This window comes from Anastrepha ludens, chromosome X (genome assembly GCF_028408465.1).
Source record: "Anastrepha ludens isolate Willacy chromosome X, idAnaLude1.1, whole genome shotgun sequence".
Classification (NCBI taxonomy): Eukaryota; Metazoa; Arthropoda; class Insecta; order Diptera; family Tephritidae; genus Anastrepha; species Anastrepha ludens.
Genome location: NC_071503.1, coordinates 32168749 through 32194990, shown reverse-complemented (window position 1 = coordinate 32194990; position 26242 = coordinate 32168749). Strand labels below are relative to the sequence as shown.

The 26242-nt window shown below is 44.2% G+C and overlaps 2 protein-coding genes across 2 annotated transcripts in view; one reads left to right on the top strand and one right to left on the bottom strand.

The window, feature by feature from the left end:
* Positions 1-26242, bottom strand: part of LOC128869370 (uncharacterized) — a 98065-nt gene that overhangs the window by 41564 nt on the left and 30259 nt on the right. The gene's annotated exons all lie outside the window — the stretch shown is intronic.
* LOC128869371 (uncharacterized) lies at positions 10850-11353 on the top strand (the record flags this gene model as incomplete). Its single annotated transcript, XM_054111913.1, has 1 exon — positions 10850-11353. A coding segment is annotated over one exon (504 nt), but the record flags the coding sequence as incomplete, so codon positions are not given.

Genomic DNA, 26242 nt, shown 5'->3' with positions numbered 1-26242 from the left:
GCGCTCACCCCTCAGCAGGCAATGGCAAAACACCGAGTGTATTTCTGCCATTAAAAAAAGCTCCTCATAAACATATCATAAAATAAAATAAAATAACTGTATAAAAAAATTTTTTTTCTTGTGATTCGAACCAAGGATTTTGGATCGGAAGCTCACATTGCTAGCCGCTCGGCTATCGCGCCATGCTGTCGGCGCTGGCCTAAAAGTTATTTAGTTCGTCGCTACGTGTATATGTAATATTCGTAGCCAAGAGTGTCGCTTTTTTCGTTTCACTTTTTCTCAAATCACTCCCAACGATTTTAAAGAAGTTTTCACTTCAAAAAGTACGGCAAGCCAAACTTGAATCCTATAGAAATTTCTGCAGTAACGTCGAAGAAATGAGGGAAACAGCGAGACTTTGTAAGGTCCTTCATTTAGACCGCTCAGTAAGGCTGGATTCCATTCGAAAACCTGATGGTTCATACACCATTTCCAAATCGGAAACGTTTAATGCTCTACTCGAAACCCATTTTCCGGGTAGTATAACTCTCTCTGAAGCTGAGAGTGGCATGAGCAATGACGGTGGCAACGGTGGAACCTCTAGGTACAGCCGGTATATTGCTAGTCGGATAGCGACAAGGGAATCGATAAGGTTTTCCTTACCTTCCTTTGAGAACTTTAAGTCCCCTGGACCTGACGGAATATATCCAGCAATGCTTAAAAAAGGAGGAGACAGGCTGATTGAGGCAGTGAAAAGGATCTTCACAGCCTGTCTTGCATTTGGTTATATACCATCCCAATGGCGACGCGTAAGAGTAGTATTTATTCCGAAATCAGGAAAAGATGACTATTCCCTAGCAAAAAGTTTTAGACCAATCAGTTTGACATCGTTCATGTTGAAAAGTCTGGAACGAGTGGTGGAGAAACATATTCGAGTGGAGGTATTGCCGAGAAGTCCACTTAGTAGAAATCAACACGCTTACCAGAGTGGAAAATCATGTGAATCAGCCTTACACGATCTTGTTAGCAAGATTGAAGCTGGGCTGGAAGCTGACGAATACACAATGGGCGTGTTCGTGGACATTGAGGGGGCTTTTGATAATGCCACTTTCGGCTCGATATGTTCTTCTGCCGAACGACACGGAGTTAATCAAACCATTATAAAATGGATATACTCCATGCTCTCTGAGAGGCTGTTAACCGCTGGTGGGAGCGATGACGAGCAAATCACAGTCAGGGCCAAGCAAAGATGTCCCCAACGGGGTGTTCTTTCTCCGCTGCTGTGGTGCTTCGTCGTAGACTCCCTATTAGCGAAGAGGCAGGAACTCGGCTTTCACGTCCAAGCACATGCGGACGACGTCTGTGCGCTAACATCGAATAAATCCTTAAGGAGGCTTTGCACGAAAGTGCAGAGGATTCTTGACAAAATCGATGATTGGTGCATGAGACAAGGTCTTTCCGTTAATCCGAACAAAACAACCATAGTCTTGTTTACGAGAAAACGGAAATTGGATGGACTCAGTCTTCCAACACTGAAAGGTGTGACACTTGGTCTTTCCAACGAAGTTCCAATAAATATCTAGGAGTAATCTTGGATAAGAAGCTGACCTGGGAGACACACGTTTCACTGAAGGTGAATCGTGCATTGAAGATTTTTCAGCAATGCCGTAGAGCCTTTGGCAAAACTTGGGGTCTGAAACCTGCTGTGGTCCTATGGATATACACGGCACTTATCAGACCAATCATCACTTACGCTTCTGTGGTCTGGTGGCGACGGAGCATGGTTAAGTCCACAATCCGGGAACTATACAGGCTGCAAAGAAGTGTATGTTTATGCATCACGGGTGCCATGAGTACAACCTCAGGTGATGCCCTAAATGCTATGCTTGATTTGCTCCCCCTGGATCTTAAGATACAACAGGAAGCAATAAAAGCAATGTGTAGACTCCATAAATATGGTTTCTGGCACGAAGGTGGAACTTCGGGACACAGAGAAATCTTTAAGTTGCTGTCGGAGCAGTATCCACTGTTTTTGGCACCTAAAGATGACCTGATACCCACAGTTTCATTCGGAAGGAAATTTGATGTCAGATTTCCATTGCGTGAGCAATGGAGCAATGCAGATTGCATGCAGGGAGGTTTGACGGATATTTTCTTTACCGATGGGTCCAAGACTGAAATAGGGTCTGGAGCCGGATGGTACTTAAACGATAGTAATAAGAATCACTATGTTATGGGGGGAATGGCAACTGTTTTCCAAACAGAAGTTTTTGCCATCCTATAAGTAGTCGAATGGATAATCGAGAGGAGATGGAGCGGGAAACAGATTGGAGTCTTCAGTGACAGTCAAGTCAGGCTGCATTGACGGCCCTGGAGAACGCGAAGCAAACCTCAAAGATTGTTCAAGAATGTAAGAAGAAGCTTAATTCTGTCGCAAGACAAAACAGGCTTGTACTTATATGGGTTCCGGGACACTCCGGTGTTCAAGGAAACGAAATTGCCGACGAATTGGCCAACCGTGGATCAGCGGTGCCCCCACAGGGGCCAGAGCCAATAATCGGAATCAGTTCGGCATTAATCATGAATTGGATCAACGATTATGTAGGCAATCTACATAAAGAGCGATGGTCCGGTCTAGAACGCTGCAGAACTGCAAAGTGTTTTGTGACAAGTCCGAACAGAAAACTGTCAAACTTTCTACTAAAACTTAGAAGGAAAGACATTCGGTTGATGGTCGGCATCATTACAGGACACAACCCATGGGGTCAGCATATGACCACCATTGGAATCATCGAGGACCCGGTATGCCTGTCATGCTTGGAGGAGGCGGATAGCACTGAGCACTTTCTCTGTGAGTGTCCTGCCTTTGCTAGAGCGCGACTACGAGTATTGGGTTCCGATGTCATGGGAATGACTAATATTCGTTCTCTAAAACTGGAGGATATTTACAGATTTGCCAAAGAATCTGGAAAATTCTCACAGGACTAACTATCTCTATCTCTGTCTCTATTCTTTCCTATCTCTTTCTCTGATACTTTTCTCCCTCCCTCCTCGACTATCTACCCCCTTTCCAGAGCTTTAAATACAATGGGCTTTTTAGCCTGAGTGTTTTAGAAGCCACCAAATCTCCTGGTGCTCCTTGGCTCGACCTCTTCAAATTCAAATTCAAATTCAGAGTCTTTGTAAAGTCCTTCATCTAGATCGCTCAGTAAAGATGGATTCCATTCGAAAACTTAATGGTTCATTCACCATTTCCAAATCGGAAACGTTTAATGCTCTACTCGAAACCCATTTTCCGGGTAGTAGAACACTCTTTGAAGTAGAGAGTGGCATGAACAATAACGGTAGCGACGGTGGAACCTCTAGGTATAGCTGGCATATTGCTACTCGGATAGTTAAAAAGAAACGGTAAGCTTTTCCTTGTCTTTCTTCGAGAACTTCAAGTAGCCTGGACCTGACGGAATGTAGCCCGCAATGCTTAAGAAAGGAGGATACAGAAGAGGATCTTCACAGCCTGTTTTGCACTTGGTTATATACCATTCCAAAAGCAGAAAAAGACGACTATTCCCTAACAAAAAGTTTTAGACCAATCAGTTTCATATCATTCGTGTTGAAAAGTCTAGAACGAGTGGTGGTATTGTCGAGAAGTCCATTTAGTAGAAATCAACACGCTTACCAGAGTGGAAAATCATGTGAGGGGGCTTTTGATAATGCCACTTTCGACTCAATATGTTCTTCTGCCTAACGACATGGAGTTAATCAAATCATTGTAAAGTGGATATATTCCATGCTCTCTGAGAGGCTGTTAACAGCTGGTGAGAACAGTGACGAAATAATCACCGTCAGGGCCAAGCAAGGATGTCCTCAATGGGGTGTTCATTCTCCGATGCTGTGGTGCTTGGTCGTAGACTCTCTACTAGCGGAGATGCAGGAACTCGGTTTTCATGTCCAAGCATATGCGGACGATGTCTGTGCGCTAACATCGGATAAATCCCCAAGGAGGCTTTGCACGAACCTCTGGTGATGCCTTAAATGCTATGATTTATTTGCTGTCCTTGGATCTACATATGCAACAGGAAGCAATAAAAGCAATATGTAGACTCCATAAATATGGTTTCTGGCACGCAGACGGAACTTCGGGGCACAGAGAAATTTTTAAGTTGCTATCTGAGCAGTATGCACTGTTTTTGGCACCTAAGGACGACCTGATACCCACCGTTTCATTTGGAAGGAAATTTGATGTCAGATTTCCATTGCGAGAGAAATGGAGCAATCCAGAATGCATTCAGAGAGGTTTGATGGATATTTTCTTTACCGAAGGGTCCAAGAATGAAATAGGGTCTGGAGCCGGATGGTACTTAAACGATAGTAATAGGTATCACTATGGAGGAAATGGCAACTGTATTCCAAACGGAAATTTTTGACATTCTGAGAGTAGGCGAATGGAAAATCGAAAGATAGAGCGGAAAACAGATAGGAGGTTTCAATGACTGTTAAGTTGCCCTGAAGGCCCTGGAGAACGCGAAGCAAACCTCAGAGATTGTTCAAGAATGTAAGAAAAAGCTTAATTCTGTCGCAAGATAGAACAGGCTTATACTTATATGGGATCCAGGACCCTCCGGTGTTCAAGGAAACGAAATTGCCGATGAATTGGCCAACCGTGGATCAGCGGTTCCCCCCCAAGAGCCAGAGCCAATAATCGGAATCACTTCCGCAGGAATCATGAATTGGATCAGTGATTATTTATGCAATTTACATAAAGAGCAATGGAATTACGGAACGTAAATATTGCGACATGGAATGTAAGAAGTTTATACGAATCAGGTAAATTAGACAACACAATCAATGAATTTAACAGACTAAATCTTGACTTTCTTGGTATAAGCAATACCTAGTGGCAATCAAACGGCTGTATAAAAAAAGCGTTCAGTTTTATTACTCAGGAAATGACTCTTCAAGACAGAAGAGGTGTAGTCATTATGATCGCGAAAAAGCTTTGTGGGAAAGTTAGCAAATTTATTTCCATACTCTGACAGGATAGCGATGGTTCTGGATTTAAATTTCATTCACAAATAAGATTTAATAAATGCGATTAACCTCTTTCAATATACGTTAAATGAGATAGTAAAGAAAAATTGCCTTTTTGTTGAGTGTTTAAGGATCGTGTGCAGGGATTACATGTAAAAAGAAGTAAAATATTTTTTCTGTTCTGTTTTATACAATGAATATATTAGTTATATACATTAAAAATATTTTGCAATGAAAAGCAGCTTCGCCAAATCTTTCTGATGCTCGCATACCTTCAAGAAGTGGTTTAGGTCATTATATTTGAATTTCCATCTTATTAAAAACATTTTAACATGGTTTCATTCAAAGTCTAATGACTGCATGCACTTTTCCCAATGCTGATCTATGCGCCGATAACATTGCGACTCTTCGAGGTACGCAAAAAAATTCTTTCAATACGAAGTCAATGTCTACATTCACGTTGCGATAAATATTCATAGAAGCAAGTCCATTCAAACGATCTTCTCTTATTGTAGACCTCAGGAAAGATTTCAAGCGTCGCAGCGTGGAAAAAGACCTTTCGTTTGCTGACCGCCATTATCCGAAAAATTTGGTGGACATTCGGAAAGGCGTCTTTTTTGCAAATGTCTAGGGCTTCAAGCGGATTATGGATGTCTGTACCTGCGGTGGTTCTCTCCAAATTTGAACTTCACTTATCCATGTTTCCGGGAAGGTATCTTGCAAAATTGGAGCATACGATTGGAACAGATCTTTACAAGACGCTTCATCGAAAGTTGGCATTATTTTGGGGCAAAGACAAGCGAAATTCGCCAAGATTTTCCGATGCTTCAAAAATAGATCCTGTAGATGTGTAGTGAACTGATCCAAGTATGGGATGTAGGTGCTAATGCGATAATAATCTTCAATGCTGTGAGTCATGACGTTGCGTCAGCCTTCGAAAAATTCTTGGTTTTTCAATTGGAATTGGAACAAAAAATTTTCATATGAAATATTTTCAATGCAGCAGAAAACTGATTATGGGATTTGCATTTGCCCACGGGGAGGGTTTCGACCCCAAACGAAAGTAGGACTATCGTAGGTATACTGACAGGCCACAATTTGTTAGCGGCTCACGCGTACACGATGGGAATTGCAAACAATGATAGCTTCAGATTTTGCAATAAACTAGAAGAGAGGGAAGCTCTTGAACACCTTCTATGTTCTTGCCCTGCATTAGCTAGAACCCGAATGAAATGTTTAGGAGCTCTACAATATGAGAGGGTAGAATGTCTCTCGGGGTTCGGAATTTACCGAGGACACCTTCGCCACTCTCCCCATCCCCACTGATATGCGCGTAGGCGAACGCGCATTCCGCAAGGTGATCACAGCTGCCGCGGCTCGCTTCATATTTGCCGGAAGAATCTGGGACATACGTCCAAATTTCCCAGCTGAAGCAGTTGTTCTGGAAACTAGCGTGACCACCTACACCAGGTCGATCCCGTGGATCCTCGCATAAAGGATCTCAATTCGGGAGCAACGAAAAACTTCACCTCTGGTGTGCCTAAGCTCTGGTCCACCATATGGTCCCTGTCAAACCCGAAGAAGCACAACGACAAGGTGGATATCACCTTCAACGGTTGTATTCGTCGGACCCGAAGAGATGCGCAAGCTATTTCAGCCGGTAATTCATACTGCATCCTTCGGCCGACAGATCCCAGCGCCGTGCCACCAGACGGCTGCACAAACTGACGAAATACAGCAGGGTGCCATCAACAAAATGAAATCTTCTAAAGCCATTGGCTTTGATGTTGAAAAAGCTGGGTCCATTGGGAGTATAGTACATCACAATTACTGGACTAGACAGTGTTTAGACAGACAATAAACGACATTCATCGAAAGACCATCACCACCTTTTTAAGCTCCCGACCACCGAATGCCGTAATCGGAGTCCAACCACCATCCATTGCAGACGAAGAGTTCCACCTTCCGCGAGATTCGACCGTAACATTGGTACAATTACCTTCTGGAGCAGGATAAACTCCTACCTATCCAGAATCGACGCCGACATACTAACCATATGTCCGGCATGTGAAGGCACCGCGCACGACACTAGCCAGCTTACAGTTCACTAGACAGGGCTAGCTGTTGTTTGTTGTTGTTTTAACAGCATAGTTAGCCCTGTCAGTGTAGGTATATCATCTGTCGTCTTCGTCTAGCTCATCTAGGGGTAGGCCCAGGAAACATGCTGTTTCGACGGGTTGGGTCCAGAGGGAGAGGGGGGTTAGATGAGTCTGATTAAGGGGGCATGTGAAGAGGTGGTTAGTGTCGTGCGGGGTACCTTCACATGCCGGACATGTGTTTGGTATGCCGGGGTCAATTCTGGATAAGTAGGAGTTTAACCTGCTACAATATCCAGAACGTAATTGTGCCAATGTTACACGAGTCTCACGGGGAAGCTGGAGCTCTTCATCTGCAATGGGTGGTGGTTGGACTCCGATTACGGCATTCACGGGACGGGAGTTCATGAAGGTGGTAACGGACTCCCGGTGAATGTCGTTTATTGACTCTCTGAATACTGTCCGGTCCAGTAGGTCTCGGTCAGTTTTGTCCTGGAGTTCGTCAGCGTAGTCGAGGAGGTGTCTCCTGACGTGCCTGGGAGGCGGCTCAGGCTCAAGCAGGTGTCTGCAGGGGTGAAACCTGCGGTAACACCCCAGCAGGAACTGCTTGCTGAGCAATTTGTTGTGCTCCGCGACTGGGAGCATTTGTGCCTCGTTGTGCAGGTGTTGTATGGGTGACATCAGGAGGCACCCGGTCGCTGTCCGAATGGCGGTATTCTGACATGTCTGAAGCTTTATCCACTGCGAATCACTAGTACCAGGCGACCAGACAGGCGCAGCATAGTTTAGAACCGGCCGGCCAATTGCCTTAAATGTCGAAAGCAACAGTTCTTTGTCCTTGCCCCAAGTGCTGCCGGCCAGCGATTTGAGAACCTTGTTGCGATTTTGGACTTTAGTGGCAATTGCGGTTGTGTGCGCAGAGAAGGAGAGCAAGCTGTCAAAGGTTACACCCAAAATTTTGGGGTTATTCACAGTCGGAATTGGTGTGTCGTCGACTTTTACCTTAAGGGACAGCTTGACCTCCTTTGTCCAGGTGGTGAAAAGGGTCGCCGTGGACTTGGCGGGGGAAAGTTGGAGATTCCTCGCAGTGAAAAAGCGAGAAAGGTCGGTGAGGTAGTTGGAACACAGGCCATCGATGTCATTGCCCGACGCCATTATCGTGCAATCGTCAGCGTATGAGATCAGGGAAACTCCCGCTGGTGGTTGGGGGAGCTTCGAGATGTAGAAGTTAAAAAGCAAGGGTGAAAGGACACCACCCTGCGGTACACCTTGCTTAATCTTCCTCTGCTTTGACATTTGATCTCGAAAAATCACTGACGAGTGCCGACCGCTCAGGTAGTTCGCGGACCACCTCTTCAGCCCTGGCGGGAGTGTCGACTGATAAATATCATCTAGTAGCGTGGAATGGCTGACTGTATCGAAAGCCTTCTTTAGGTCCAACGCTACTAGGACAGTCCTCTCGCAGGGGCGGTTTTGGTTAAGCCCGCGATTTATCTGGGCGTTTATGGCGGTGAGTGCCGTGGTGGTGCTGTGCACTCGTCGGAATCCGTGCTGATGTGGGGCTGGGGCCAGGTGGGTCGTGAAGAGTGGGAGTAGGAGGGTTTCAAGTGTCTTCACTACTGGGGAAAGGAGAGTTATCGGCCGATAAGACTCCCCTTGGTTGGCGGGTTTCCCAGGTTTCAATAGTGGGACCACTCTCCCTGCTTTCCACTTGTCAGGGATGATGAGAGTGGCCAGAGACAAATTGAAGACCCTTGTGAGGTATCCTACTCCCAGGGGTCCCAGATGCTTCAGCATCAGCGCGTTAAGTCCGTCAGGGCCAATGGCTTTCGATGATTTCGACTTGTTGATGGCCCCCTGAACCTCATCACCGGAGAAAGTAAGTGACGCACTGTCGTTCGTCACTTTGTGCAGCCTTCTGGTAACACGACGTTTGGTTCTGTCGCCCGGAGGATGCAGTGTAAACAGCCGGCTAAAATAGCTCGCGCATCTCTTCGGGTCCGACGAAGTACAACCGTTGAAGGTGATAGCCACCTTGTCGTTGTGTTTCGTCGGGTTCGACAGGGACCTAACGGTGGACCAGAGCTTACTCACTCCGGAGGTGAGGTTACAAGTCTTCAGGTGCTCAACCCATTTAGTCCGCTTGTGTTGATTTACCAGTTGCCGGATCTCCAAATTGAGATCCCTTATGCGGGGATCCCCGGGATCGGCCTGGCGTAGGTGGTCACGCTCGTTTGCTAAACTGGCTGCTTCTGCTGGGAAGTGAGGACGGATGTCCTTATAACATCCAGCTGGGATGAAGCGAGCCGCAGCAGCTGTGAGCACCTTGCGGAATGCGCGTTCGCCGACGCGCACATCAGTGGGGATGGGAAGAGCGGCGAAGGTGTCCTCGGTGAATTCCGTGAAGCCGGCCCAATTAGCTTTTATAAAGTTAAAATAGGACCGGTGATTCGCGGAAACGAAATCGGCAGGTCTCTCGATCGAGACGATAATGGGCAAGTGGTCTGATGCAAGCGATAGTATAGGTAGCCACGTTATGCTATTTATCAGACCCGCGCTAGCTATTGTTAGGTCAGGCGAGCTGCTACAATTGCCCACTACCCTGGTGGGGGCGTCGTCGTTCACTGTGCTGAATGTCGAGTCGTCTATCTGCTCTGCCAATTGCTGTCCCCTACGATCATTTGGCAGGCTTGAATGCCAAAGATCGTGATGCGCATTAAAGTCACCTACAACCAATCGGTTTTCACCTCTGATGAGCGCACCTATATCAGGGTGATATCCTGCCGGGCAGCAGGTGACAGGGGGTATGTATATATTAAAAATTTCGAGCTCGGAATCGCCTGACCGGACAGCTATGCCTCGACATTCTAAGGTGCTGTCCCTGGGGTCGATTCCTTCATCGATAAGACGATACTGCACAGTGTGGTGGACTATAAACGCTACGCCACCACCGTTGTCTCGCTCGCGATCGTGTCTGTGCACGTTATAGCCATCCCTGGTGATCAGAGATGACCTAGCGTGCAGCTTTGTTTCTTGGACCGCAGCTATCTTGATACTGTGCCGGTTCATAAAGTCGACTATCTCGTCGACCTTACTCGTAAGTCCGTTGCAGTTAAACTGGAGAAGCTTGAAGCTTCTCGGTGAGGTCAGTGTAAGACAGGGCTAGTATACTGGGGCGGCAGCCCTTGGTCGGGAAAAACCCGAGTCATTCCGGTAACGTAGAACCGGCTGCGTCCCTCACCCTCCGAGTTACACAGACCTTACCGAGAAGCTTCAAGTTTTTACTATTTAACTACAACGGACTTACGAGTAAGGTCGACGAGATAGTTGACTTTATGAGCCGTCACAGTATTAAAATAGCTGCGGTCCAAGAAACAAAGCTGCACGCTAGGTCATCTCTGATCACCAGGGATGGCTATAAGGTGCACAGACACGATCGCGAGCGAGACAATGGTGGTGGCCTAGCGTTTATAGTCCACCACACAGTGCAGTATCGTCTCATCGATGAGGAAATCGACCGCAGGGACAGCACCTTAGAATGTCAAGGCATAGCTATCCAGACAGGCGATTCCAAGCTCGAAATATTTAACATATATATACCCCCTGTCACCTGCTGCCCGGCAGGATATCACCCTGATATAGGTGCGCTCATCAGAGGTGAAAACCGATTGGTTGTAGGTGACTTTAATGCGCAACACGACTTTTGGCATTCAAGCCTGCCAAATGATCGTAGGGGACAGCAACTGGCAGAGCAGATAGACGATTCGACATTCAGCACTGCGAACGACAACGCCCCCACCAGGGTAGTGGGCAATTGCAGCAGCTCGCCTGACCTAACAATAGCTAGCGCGGGTCTGATAAATAGCATAACGTGGCGACCTATGCCATCGCTTGCATCAGACCACTTGCCCATTATCGTCTCGATTGAGAGACCTGCCGACTTTGCTTCCGCGAATCACCGGTTCTACTTTAACTTTAAAAAAGCTAATTGGGCCGGCTTCACGGAACTCACCGAGGACACCTTCGCCGCTCTTCCCGTCCCCACTGAACGCGCATTCCACAAGGTGCTCACAGCTGCTGCGGCTCCCTTCATTCCAGCTGGAAATTTTAAGGACATTCGTCCCCATTTTCCAGCCGAAGCAGCCAGCTTAGCAAACGAGCGTGACCACCTTCGCCAGGCCGATCCCGGGGATCCCCGCATAAGGGATCTCAATTTGGAGATCCGGCAACTGGTAAATCAACATAAGCGGATCAAATGGGTTGAGCACCTGGTCCACCGTTAGGTCCCGGTCGAACCCGACGAAGCACAACGACAAGGTGGCTATCACCTTCAACCGTTGCACTTCGTCGGACCCGAAGAAATGCGCGAGCTATTTTAGCCGGCTTTTCATACTGCATCCTCCGGGCGACAGAACCAAACGTCGTGCTACCAGAAGGCTGCACAAACTGACGAACGACAGTGCGCCACTTACTTTCTCCGGTGATCAGGTTCAGGGGGCCATCAACAAATCGAAATCATCAAAAGCCATTGGCCCTGACGGATTAAACGCGCTGATGCTGAAGCATCTGGGACCTCTGGGAGTAGGATTCCTCACAAGGGTCTTCAATCTGTCCTTGGCCACTCTCATCATCCCTGAAACCTGGGAAACCCGCCAACCAAGGGGAATCTTATCGTCCGATAACTCTCCTTTCCCCAGTAGTGAAGACACTTGAAACCCTCCTACTCCCACTCTTCACGAAACACCTGGCCCCAGCCCCACATCAACAGGGATTCCGACGAGTGCATAGCACCACCACTGCACTCACCGCCATAAACGCCCAGATAAATCGCGGGCTTAGCCAAAACCGTCCCTGGGAGAGGACTGTCCTAGTAGCGTTGGACCTGAAGAAGGCTTTCGATACAGTCAGCCATTCCACGCTACTAGATGATATTTATCAGTCGACACTCCCGCCAGGGCTGAAGAGGTGGTCCGCAAACTACCTGAGCGGTCGGCACTCGTCAGTGATTTTTCGAGATCAAACATCACAGCAGAGGGAGATTAAGCAAGGTGTACCGCAGGGTGGTGTCCTTTCTCCCTTGCTATTCAACTTCTACATCTGGAAGCTCCCCCAACCACCAGTGAGAGTTTCCCTGATCTCATACGCTGACGACTGCACGATAATGGCGTCGGGCAATGACATTGATGGCCTGTGTTCCAACTACCTCACCGACCTTTCTCGCTTTTTCACTGCGAGGAATCTCCAACTTTCCCCCACCAAGTCCACGGCGACCCTCTTTACCACCTGGAGAAAGGAGGTCAAGCTGTCTCTTAAGGTAAAAGTCGACGACACACCAATTCCGACGGTAAATAACCCCAAAATTTTGGATGTAACCTTTGACAGCTTGCTCTCCTTCTCTGCGCACACAACCGCAATTGCCACTAAAGTCGAAAATCGCAACATCGTCCTCAAATCGCTGGCCGGCAGCACTTGGGGCAAAGACAAAGAACTGTTGCTTTCGACATTTAAGGCAATTGGTCGGCCGGTTCTGAACTATGCTGCGCCTGTGTGGTCGCCTGGAACTAGTGACACGCAGTGGATAAAGCTACAGACATGTCAAAATACCGCCATTCTGACAGCGACCGGTTGCCTCCTGATGTCTCCCATTCAACACCTGCATAACGAAGCACAAATGCTCCCAGTAGCGGATCACAAGTTCCTGCTGGGATGTTACCGCAGGTTTCACCCCTGCAGACACCTGCTTGAGCCTGAGCCGCCTCCCAGGCACGTCAGGAGACACCTCTTAGACTACGCTGACGAAATCCAGGACAAAACTGACCGAAACCTACTGGACCGGACAGTATTTAGACAGTCAATAAACGACATCCACCGGGAGACCGTCACCACCTTCATGAACTCCCGTCCTGTGAATGCCGTAATCGGAGTCCAACTACCACCTATTGCAGACGAAGAGCTCCAGCTTCCCCGTGAGATTCGTGTAACATTGGCACAACTACGTTCTGGATACTGTAGCAGGTTAAACTCCTACATATCCAGAATCGGCCCCGACATTCCAAACACATGTTCGGCATGTGAAGGTACTCTGCACGACACTAACCACCTCTTCACATGCCCCCTAAAACCGTCTCATCGAACACCCCTCTCCCTCTGGACCCAACCTGTCGAAAAAGCATGTTCCCTGGGCCTACCCCTAGATGAGCTAGACGAAGATGACCGGTGATATGCCTACACTGACAGGGCTACCAATACTGTTAAAACAACAACAACAACAACAACAACAACAACAACATTAACCAGCTTTTTACATGCCCATCAAAACCACTCATCTAACACCTCACTCCCTCTGGGCCCAACCTGCCGAAACAGCAAGTTTCCTGGGCCTACCGTTAGATGAGCTAGACCAAGATGACCGGTGATTACACTACAATGATATAGGTAAGTTACGTCTACAACAACAACAACCAATGGGACCATGATCATGAAATAAGAGGCCGAGTAGAAATGGCTAGAGCGGACTTCCAGAAGATTAAAAAAATATTGACACGCCGGGACGTAACAATTGGATTAAAGACAAGATTTTTAAAATGTTATGTATGGTCAACACTTTCAAATGGATGCGAAGCCTGGACGTTGAAAACCAAAAGCATACACCGACCAGAAGCCTTCGAAATGTGGTGCTATAGAAAAATTATGAGAATAAGCTGGACTGACTAAATATCAAATGATATAGTGCTAAATAGAATGCCAACCTCTAGGAACATGCTAACGGACATAAAAGGTCGCTTTTCGAAAGAGTTTTCCAGTTCATTTAGCGGAATGTCCTTCGGGATGTCGGTACGAGCATTTTGGATGGCTTATACGGACGGTAAAACGTTTTCCTTTCATGGTCAAATGCAATTTTTCTAATAGGTAGAAGTCACAGGGAGAAGTACGGTGAGTTATTGATGGTTAAAATGTGATTTCAAGTCAAAAAATCAGTCACAAGTGTGGATTGAAGAGAGAGCTTCCTCCTTCGAAGTATTCAGGGCGAATACGACGAATGGGATTCAACAAACACTTCAAAACGCCAATACAGAAAATTCCATTGACAGCTTGGCACGAACTCCTTGTGGACAATTCCCTTGGAACCGTAAAAACAAATGAGCACCGACTTGATTCTTGACTTCTCCAAACGCGATTTTGGGGACTTCCATTCGGCACTTTGACGCTTGGTTTCAGGTTCATTTTGGAAACCCCACATTTCATCACCAGTTACAGTGTCACAAGGTGAAAGAAGTTCTCGTCTTTTCTCGCCTCTTTATCGAGGTCTTTCGAATGTTGAATTCTGAACAATTTTTGGCCCTCAGTTAACTTGTTCGGAATGAAACATGCACAGACCTTACGTAAGCCCAAATGATCAGCTAAAATGCGATAAATCGATGTTTTGAAGATATTCAACTCCGATTCCATGAATTTCAAAATTTTTTGATATATGTACGAACAATTTCGATGGAGTGGTGATTACTAAATTCGGCCACTCATGAATTCTGGCACGAGATAGCAGCAATTCAAATGTTTCGGTAAACGTTTTACCGATTTTAAAACAAAATTCGATATTAGCGCTTTATTCAAAACTCATTTTTGTACCGATGACATAAACGTACTGACACTTTAGACGCAATAACTTCGGTTTCACTGAACCGAATGTCACCAAGCTTTCACTGGAAGTCAGATAGGGATGTAACTCCCAACAAATCAACGATCGAAGTAACGAGAGTAAGAGCACAAGCAGAGGTTTCGTTTGTGCGTTTGCAACGACTTCGATAGAAATAAAACGACGAGAACGCAAAAACAAAAAGCAAGAGTAGGGGTTTTTGTGTTGTGTTTTTGCAACGGCTTAAGAGCAACGTACAACGTGCAGTGGTGTTTATAGCTGCAATATTGAAGAACGTTCTGGAATTCTATTGAGGGGAATTATTGTGAGCCATACGGGCATAACAACGAGTAGACGTTCAAGGAAAACCAACGTGATTAGAAGTGAATTTCTGAAGAACTTAAAGCAAGCCGGTTTTTTCATTTTTAATTAGACTGTAATATGGGAAAAATGATCAAATTAAACAGTTTAAGGGTTGATCAAATCAACAAATTGCTACAAAACCAAGGTGCAACGATAATGGGCAATAAAGCAGCAAAAATTCTGAAATTGACAGAAATTTACGGAGCTGATGAAGTTGATGCTGAAGAGTTGGAGGTAAGCAGCGAAGTTACAGCTATGCAGAAGCAAATGGAAGAAATGCGTGGTATTATTGCGGGGCTAGCTAAGTCTGTAAACGATTTGGTGACAGTACAGATAAGGCAAACGTTAACACCGTCGAACGCCACAACGATTCCAGCAGAAGTTAGTTGCCACGATAACCGTTCAACTGCCACAATAGAGGCTCACGCTGAAATACCAAGGAGTTCATCACAACATGATATTAGTAGTACACCAATAGCAGTAGATCGTCCATTGTTAGTCCCAACGACGCAAAGTGAATGGAAAAGAAGCGCAGTACACGACATCATCGCATTATTACCTGATTTTGATCCATTAAAAGGGAGTTTAACATCGAAACAGTTTGTTGATAAAGTTATACAGCTACGAGAAGCATACGAATGGTCTGAGCAAGAAATTTTGTTAGCCGCTCAATCAAAGTTGAAAGGGGTGGCCAAAGAATGGCTCGATGCACAAACCGTATTTCAACGATGGTCAGCTTTTGTATCAGCATTTCAAACAGATTTTCCTTTCACAATGTGTACGGCAGAAGTGCACATGGAATTATCACGAAGAAAGAGGCGAACAAGTGAAACGATGAGTCAATATTATTACACTATGTTAAATATTGGTAGGCGAGGTAAGGTTGATGAAGAATCAATCAATACATATATTATTCGGGGGCTAAATGACAGTAATTTAACACGCACCCTTTTGGCAATGAAATTATCAACGTGTAACGATTTGTTGCGTTCTCTTGATAGTTTAGCAGATGTATATTGTGCGTTCAAAGGTACAGATATTGGTAATAGAAATGTAAACGAGGTAACACGAAATGTTACTACAGAGAAGAAATCTATAAAATGTTTTAATTGCAACGAGTATGGACACATTGCAGCAAATTGTCCAAAGCCTCCAAGAAAGGAAAGATGCGCAAAATGTAACAAGGTGGGACACGATTCTAAGTCTTGCCGCTATGAAAAATCAACGGTTGCGACGGTAGTTACTGAAAATTTATATCCACCGTTATTGTCAAGTGTTCTGCTGAATGGTGACCAGTATTCGGCGTTTATCGATACTGGCAGTGACACATCACTCATATCCGAATCCAAAGTACCAACCAATGCGGAAAAGAAAGTATGTGTTAGAAAGTTAGAGGGATTTGGGGGTGCAAGCGTTGAAAGCAAAGAAGAAATTGAAGTAAATTTAGTTATAGAAGGCATCGCATTGAATACGAAATTGCAGATAGTACCCGATGAGTTTATGCCATACGATCTGTTCATTGGACGAGATGTTTTGTGTCAAAAAGATTGTTCATTAGTTATACAGTCGGGAAATATGCAAATACAGAAAAATACTGCAAACGGTTTTAATGTGGACGTATCATTAAGTAAAGATGAAATGCATGAAGTACTTCATTTACTTGAAAAATACGATGATTGTTTTGCAGAAGATTTAGGAAAGCTTGGACGTTGTAAAACAACAACTATGGAAATCCTTGTCAGCACCGAGAAACCAATTACAGGTAGGCAGTACCAGGTGCCTTTCATCCAAAGACCTGTACTTTCCACGATAATTGACGACTTGCTTAAGCACAATATAATTCGTCAGAGCTCATCGCCTTACGCAGCTCCAGTTGTAATAGTGAAGAAGTCAAACGGGGAAGGTAGAATGTGCGTTGACTTTAGGGCACTGAATGCGGTCACGATAAAGAAACAATTTCCAATGCCAATAGTAGAAGAGCAGTTGTCAAAGCTTGGGGGTAATACGTTTTCACCACCCTTGATATGACTGCAGCATATTATCAAATTCCATTACATGAAGAGAGCAAGAAGCTCACAGTGTTTTTGGCACCTGAGGGGTTATACGAGTATAATGTAATGCCATTTGGACTTCGAAATGCGCCAATGGTATTTCAGGAGATGATTATTCAACTTGTACGTGGTTTGAGAAGCCGAAACAAAATTATAAGCTACGTTGACGAGGTTATAATTGCAACAACTAAGTCCACTACAACATTGAAGCCGCGCATTGCCAGGTGGTGGCTAAGACTACAAGAATTTGATTTTACATGTGAGCATCGACCAGGTACTAAAACCCAGCATGTCAAAACCGCTATCAGAACTCCAAGAGCCAATTAGCAGGTTGAGCGCGCGAATAAAACTCTATTGAACGCTCTAAGATGTACAGTGGAAAATAACAAGGTATGGGATGAGTCATTGATGGCCATCCAATGGAGTATAAATTCGCAGAAGAATGAGGTAACGAAACACAGCCCAAACGATCTTGTGTTCTACTTCGATCCAAGGGATGTTAGTCACAACCGAATGATCCAAGCTATGCATGATGAAGTTGTCCATGTGTCAGACATGGAGGAGAAACGCGACATAGCAGCGTCCAATATTATGACCGAACGTACTAAATGGAAAGAGAGATACGACAAACGACATCAGAAACCGCACAAGTACGAAGTTGGCGACTTGGTGGTAATTGACAATGTGTTTACAGCTACGGGTGAATCCCACAAACTCGATCCTATGTACAAGGGTCCATACCAGGTGACGAAGGTATTAAACTACGACCGCTATATCGTGGAGGATTTACCGGATACGATGGTCACTCAGGGCCGCTATTGCAATGTGCTGTCCGCCGATAATCTCAAACCATGGTGCGCTAATAGTCCAGAATTAGACATTCATGATGACGAAGAAGATTCGTCCATGCAGGACGAAATGTCAGGAAAGGCCGAGCTGTCACCGACAGTTTGCATGTGAGAGGGCATTCGCTGGTTGACGTTCGAAAAGAGTAGTCGTCGGTTCGTTGAAAGTGCGAGTGGATGTTCCTCACACCTGTGTATTTCTTTTAATTAATTATACGTTTTTTTTAATATAAATTTTAAACAGAATAAATATAAATTGGCTATTCTTGACATTCCTTTGTTTAACAAGAGGTGACAAATAAATCTTTTAAAACTGCTGATACAAGAAAAATTTTAAGAACAAAGATGATAGGAAGAAAATGACGTGACTCGACAACATCAAGGAGTGGACAGCTCTCAAAACATATGACCTGACAACCGTACAGCTAAGATCAAAATCTCGCAGCTTGACAAGGGTCCCACCTTATACCTCCTATGCACAATGTCACAGAGTACGAGCCAATGGGAGCAGATAAGTCTGTGAAATATGCAGTAGGGCTGCTGAAAGCTCAGAACAGCAGCTTGAAAGCTGAAGCGTGGTGTATTCTGAGCAGCGACGTCGAGGATGCAGAGCTCAGGCTTAACCTGAGCATTGACGATGACCCATGGAGGCAGAAAGCTGCCGTGGGATAAGGAAGCAGAGCCTAAACAAATGGTTACGGATGAGGGTAGTGATCCTTTAGTAAAAATGGCCTACTTCTACCAACTACGGTAGAAGGCCCTTCTGTCGTTTCCACGACAGTCGGTTCCACGTTACCGAAACGACCCGGATTTATATCCGGCCAAGGACTGTCACTCCAGCAGCATTCCCCGTATGTAGGTAGGGGAATGGTTTATGCTGCTACAACAACAACAGCCCTTCTGATGGGGAACCCAGGCAAGTCACTGGGTTGACACAGTCCAGGCAAGTTACTCGACCAGCCCAAGCCAGGCAAGTTACTGGGACGGCCGATATCCCCACGAAACAAGAACTCCTGGAGGGGCTGGATTTAGGTAAGCTCGAGCTGGACAAAAGGGCGCGAGAGCCAGAGGAAACCCGAAAATCTTGACAGTATTCCAGATCAACATCCATCGTGCGGTAGCTGCATCAGCCGTCATGGCACGATGGTCTGCCTCGGGAAATCTGGGCATAATACTGACTCAAGAGCAGTGGGCCTACAGAGACGAGGTTAGGGGCCTCAACAACAGAACAACAATGTAATTTGGGATGAGACCTAAAGCATCTGTAGTGTTAAATAGAAACATTAACTATTTCTGCATTGCAGAGTTTTTGAACCGGGATCTGGTTGCGATCCAGGCACAGCTGCTGGTGGACGGGACCCGCAAAGTCGTAATGGCGTCAGCATACTTTGCGGGGGGCAATAGCACCGTTCACCCATATGAGGTACGGAGTCTGGTATGCTACTGCAACAAGAGGAAGATACCACTTCTGTTGCACACAACGAGGCGTGGGAGAGTACCGACTGCAACAGAAGAGGTTAGTCCCTACTTGAGTTATAATAAGCAATGATTTTTATATACAAAATATTGGGTGTACACCAACTTTTGTAACAAGAAACAGACAAGAGGTCCTTGATGTGACCCTCAGTAACAAACTGGCTGAAAACCTGGTGTCGGTCAGGAAAGGAAATTAGAAGAGCATAGAGGCGTAGTTTCAGAAATTCCTGCGAGGAAATCACCTCAACCCCCATTGCAGCTAGGCTCCATAAATCTATGGCTAAGGAGAGAGTGGACATTACCATAAACTAGGCAACAAAAACATAGATGGCACATATACATGTGATGAGGTAGAAAGAGCAAACGTCTTGCTGGCCACACACTTTCCGGCAGCCGTAACTCAGAGCCCGAAATCCTATACGGCGTTTTCGAGGCCGACTGGAAACTGGGTCCAGTTTTACAAACGGGTCCTTATGATTTTTATAAACAGATTTTTTCAGCAAAACTTCTATTATCATGTCCGCAAAACAAATAGGGTGGTTTTAGCTGTTTTTATTAAAAAACTCGTTTCCTTTCAAAAAAAATAACCCTCATCAGTCCAACTCCGGCTACGCAATTCACAGTATTTTTGCGTAGAACTCCTTTCCGCGTTAAAACCATGCGAAAATTTCCATATAATGCCCCAAGCCCGCAGTTTTTAAGATATTTGGTTTCAAAATTTGTAAAATTGACCAAGAATTCTACTATTTTGGTTATTTCATCAATCAGAAGTGCTGCCAGACATCTTATAAATAAACAATTTTAGAAGATAAAAAATACCAAATTTTCCAGTTTGTTTCTATATTATATACGTCTATATATATATATATATATATTAGGGTGGTACAAAAAAAATTTGTATGCTGCCGCCCCCCAAAATAGTAAAGAATGAAAAATAAAAAGACCCGTATTTTTTTTTTTTAATCAGACCATATTTAATGGTGCCGCCGGGGCTTTGAAATATCCCATGTATTTTGCATGGGAAAAAAATACTTTTTCGTAGATTTCATGGAAAAACCTGGAAAATGATATCGATACCATTGATGAAACAATACAAAGCGCTAGCAGAAGACACATAAATAGACTATTAACGCATACAAATCCTATGATGAGAAGACTACCAAATAAAGAAAAATCTACCCAAAGTCGGCTTAACCGTCAAACACCAACAGATCTTGCAAAATCCTTGTAATCAATTGTCAACTAATCGTATATGCCATTGTTTGTTAACCACTTGTTTTTAAATAATATGTATATATTTCTTCTAAATGAGCTTGGGGGCATTGGCCCTTCAATATCACTCTCATTCCATCTTTTTGTAAATCACTTATTGTCTACTTATTATTACTTATTGTCTAATGACAGGTGTAATATTTTATGGAAGAAATAAAAAAAAAAAAAAAATTTCATTCGAATCATTTGAAATTTCTGTATACAATAACGAAAAATTCAAAAAAAGTTGTACACATAAAATGAATGTCGATTCGAAACTTACTTTAATCTAAGAATCGAGCAAGTTTTGTTTTGTACAATATTTTGATTTTTTCTTTTTTTTATATGAAGAAAATATTTAAAAGAAATTTTTTTTGCTAAAAACCTTCCCCTAGTGGATCCCTATAATATGAAAAAAGAACGAATAAAATTGGCCTCGTATCGGCGCAAAAAAATGCGTACAAACGAACATCATTTCATTTTTATATATATAGATCATTATTTTTAGTTGTTAAGCCTATTACTTGCAAAAAAAAAATTTTTTTGTAAAATTTTTGAAGTTTTTTAAAAAATCGACATTTTTTTGTTGTCATTTTGTTATTAAAAAAGGGGTTATAAATAATAAATTTTTTCCCACCATAGCTTTAAAAACTAGTAAATATTGTTAAAAATATACTATCAAAGTTTGAGCTTGATATGTTAATTTTTCACGGAGCTGTGATGTGGGCAATTTTGAAAACGTGGTTTCGAGAAAAACACGCTTAAACAAGCGCATTATCAAGCGCATATGACCGTAAACCGCTCGAGCGCTCAGTTTATACCTGCTTTGCTAAAACTTTTATAACTTGAAAACTATTCAAGATTTCTTTTTAAGATTTTCATGGAACATTCTGGAGTTGTTTCTGAGTATGTTTCAACAAAAAGTAAAAAATCGATTTTTTTTAAGTTTTACAGTACATATGTAAATGAATGAATGTGAGTTATAGAAAAGAAACTAAAAAATTCGACCCATATTGGGGGACATCAGAAATCGTTTTAGAGGTATGGTTCCTTCGGCAAAATTTCTTATTCTGATCCCTAGAATATGATTTTCACAGAGCAATGGGCGATTTTTTTGCCTTCCCACAAATCGACCCGGCCTAATGTACAGTAACCTTGAACAGGCAGCTGCGGTTGTCGAGCATTTAGAAACATATATTTACATACATATATGGGTGCAAACATATTTACGGAGCCGCGGGCACTCGACTTGACAAAAATTGAATATTGGCAAATAATTCTACGCGAAATATTCCAATATTGACTATGTTCGAATTGTCGAGAAAATTAGCATATGGGCGGCTCGTTTTATGAATGAAAGTACTTGCTCTTAGAACTATGAGCTCGAATTTATAAATCAATTTTTTAATGATGAGTTTTTGTTGCACAGTACAATAGTTGAAACTGTTCGGCGCCGCCGCGACTGTTCAGCGCTATGGCAACTAGGATGATGGCCGCTACGCCTGCGCCTATTAATGCATTTTGTTCTTGTAGTCGCTAGGCATAGAATTTTAGCTTTGGACGACATACGCATTTACAGCAATAAAGTGAGTGGCCTGTGTGTGCGGTTGTATGTAGATGCATATGTGTATATTAATAAGCATTGTTTTGCTGGAAGTTCAGAACACAAATATGTATGTACGTACATAGGCTAGGCCATAGTATAGCATACATACATATGTATAAAAAATTCAAACCAAGCGTCCTACGAATGTTTGCGCGTATGTTAGTACGTCTGTGTATTATACGCGTTACGACGCTCATAATAGCAACCGCGTGTGCTGTATTGCATCCGTATTTTTATATTCGTAAATATTTTCATTTTTAAATATTTACCGCAATTAGGCCGAAAAATAATGCAGAAAAGTGTCGTGAATTTCGACAGAAAAAAAAAAATACCAGTCTTACGGTTAGACGCGATAGAAGTGAAACCTTCCGTAAAACAAACTGAGAGAGAATGAGATCAAAAACAAGAATTGACGCGGTATTTCAAAGATATGTTGACAATCACACTCGTATCATTTGTTGAAATTGAAAACATTTAGGATGAGTAATAATAAAATGAAGAAAATAAAATATGAACTTTATAGCAATATTATAATGAACCTATGTATAATTATCCCGCTCCTAATGCTGCTTTCGTCTCATTCTCTCTCAGTTTGTTTTACGGAAGGTTTCACTTCTATCGCGTCTAACCGTTAGACTGGTATTTTTTTTTTTATCTGAAATTAGCACTTCACACTTTGAGTTCTTCACAACGACTTAATGCATTCACAAAAACGGTTGCGTTATATAGGTATGGTCTACGAGACGAGGTAATAAGAATGAAATGGTAATTTCAATTCTACCTGCTGTGTCTTGTGGTTGCTTAAAAAAAAACCCCACAAGCAATTTTACGATCTGCAATTGTGTCAATGATACCTTCATTGTTTAAAAGGATTGCGGTGCATTCCAGTGATACCTTAATTGTTGAAATGGTTGCAAAAAACGCGCATTTCTTAAGAAGGCCCCTACCCAAAAGATCGACCCAAATTGGGGGACATCAGAATTCGTTTTAGAGGTATGGTTCCTTCGGCAAAGTTCCTTATTTTGATCCCTAGAATATGATTTTCACAGAGCAATGGGCGATTTTTTTGCCTCCCCACAAATCGACCCGGCCTAATGGGTATGTCACAAGCGTATCTGTGATCTAGGTGCTATGCCGTGGGGACATATACTTCATTGTGAAGGGAATATGAGACCGCGAGCATGTATTATCATGCCGAGGTTGATCGAACACACGATGTTAAAAGAGCTATGCTGCGGAGATATCGTTGTTCCAAAAATAAAGTACTTGAAGAGTGGGAACAGTGTCGAAGCTATCATAGTTTCGGCCTACCTACGCTACGACTCTTTACAGCCACCTCCTTCGAGGGAGCTAAGAGAAGTGGTCAAAAATGCAGAATCCAATAATCTGGGACTAATGGGCTGTGATGCAAATTCACAAAACATTGTATGGGGAAGCAGCAAATACAACCCCAGAAGTCTCAAGTTACTGGATTTTATCCTGTCATCCGATTTGGTCATTCAAAACACTACACAAACCAACTTTTGTGACCAAAAGCAGACAAGAGGGGATTAATTTAACACTTACCAATAGGTCAGTTGGAAATCAACTCAACCGATGCCGAATTTTGGAAGAGGATTCTCTTTCTGATCATCGTCTTATCGAATTCCGACTGTGGACTGGGACAGGTATGGTGAGCTTGTACCAGAGCGATTACCAAACCTGAAAAAACTCCAATCAGGAGAAATGATTGAAGATGCTACTAAGAAATTAGAAGGTACTTTAATCAATTACTTTGAGGAACTGTGCTCACTCAGGCAAAGTAGACAAGGGAAAGCGGTTCCTTGGTGGAACCCAGAACTGTCGAACCTTCGTGTACGGTCCAGAAAACTTCTTAATAAGGCCTAAAAGACCCAAACTGAAGAGGACAGGCCTAATCATCGACTTACACAGAGAGAGTATAAGAAAAAAAGTGCGGAAAGGCAAACTTGAATCCTATAGAAATTTCTGCAGTAACGTCAAGGAAATGAAATGAAACAGCGAGTCTTTGTAACGCTCTTGTCATGTCGGCCTCCTTGCCGCGGGGATGAGGCTTAAGTGGCGAGTTAACCCCATTCTATGGAGATTAACTTACCACGAACTAAGAGGGCAGCTCCATATAGGAATTGGGTATCCACTCAACCGCGGAACGGCGGAATTGGTGGACACCCAAGTACTATGTGGAGAGTACCGTACCGACAACCTGGCAGGAGGTATAAAATGCATTTTCCTACAATGTGGAGGCTCAACAAGGATCTCTCTGCACGAGGTAACCCACTTCTGGGAAATCCTCCCGTCGAGCAATCGACGGCTCGGGCATCGGATGTGCAGGCCCGAACCCCACATTCCCCTATGACCGGAACTGACACCCAGGGTTCCAGAGCAAGCGCACTACTAGTGGTGAAACATGGCACATTGGCTATGCCAATGGAGAGCCGAGTGAGTGTGAGCGATACACCGCCGTCGAAACGATCTGAAGCAACTGAACAAGTTGTGGAGGATGTGGAGATGGCGGACAATCTCTCAGTAGACTCAGACGGATCTCTGGTACCGAGTAAGTCTTTGACAACGGTTAAACCTGGTGTGAATCAGGTAAGCACCGGTAAAAAGACCGGAGTTATTGGAGATTCGAACGCAGGTGTTGGTCTAACCGCAAGGCAGATCAAACGAAGGAGACAGAAGGCGAGGCAAGCCGAAGCACTAGCTAAGGCAATGACTCAAGCTGCGTCAACTTCGACACCTGTAACGGAAACGGGAAAGCGTGGCAGAACAGAGGATTCCTCTGTAACTCATCCGGGAACGAAACGGGGTCTGTGCCAACGACCGGGAAGAGGAGAAAGGCAAAGAAGAGGAAAGTCGAGAGACGGAATTCGGAAATGCCTGCATCCTCGACCCAATCCAAGGCAGACAAACCTTTGCCTGACAAGGCAGAGGTTAAGGGACCTCAAATGTCGAATGACACTCTTCCGTCAACGTCTGGCGAATCATTCGCGAGAATGGCAGCAAAGGCAATGACGGTGGAGATACATACCGACAAACAAGATGGTCTACTGTCCAAAGGGCAACAAGACTATCTTGACAGCTATCTTTGGAAAGCTATCGGTGAGTCGAAAGACGCGCCGACGTTCAAGGGGAAAAGCGTGGTGGATGGCATCGTAAAGGTGCACTGTTCCAATGCTTTTTCCCGAGAATGGCTAGAAAAAGCGATAGCAAAGATTCCAGCCTGCGAAAACAGCAAGTTTATTCTTGTTGAGAGTAGCAAAGAAAGGCTGGTACGAGCGAGTGTCTGGATTCCGGGTCCTTCCTGTAATTCAACAGAACTCCTCAAACGCATCCGTGTTCAGAATAAGGATCTAGACACGACTCTCTGGAGAGTATACTCGTGCATCAGGCAGAAATCCGCTACCACTTCGGAGGCGGGTTCCCACCTGGTACTGGGTATCGATCGTGGGTCCCTCAAGGTTCTTAAGTCGAAGTACGGGTGCCGTCCTCACCTATATCTGGGGCGAATCCACTTCCGTGTCCAGGATAAGGTGGAGGACAAAGCGTAAATATACTCAGTCTCATGACTGAAGTTATATTTACACAAATAAATCTGCAGCATAGCAAAGCGTCTACGGCTCTCTTGTGCCGTAGGCATGCAAAACTGCAAACAAACCCACACATAATATTTATACAAGAACCATGGGTATGTCACAAGCGTATCTGTGGTCTAGGTGCTATGTCGTGGGGACAAATACTTCATTGTGAAGGGAATGTGAGACCGCGAGCATGTATTATCATGCCGAGGTTGATCGAACACACGATGTTAAAAGAGCTATGCTCCGGAGATATCGTTGCTGCAAAAATAAAGTACTTGAAAAGTGGGAACAGTGTCGAAGCTATCATAGTTTCGG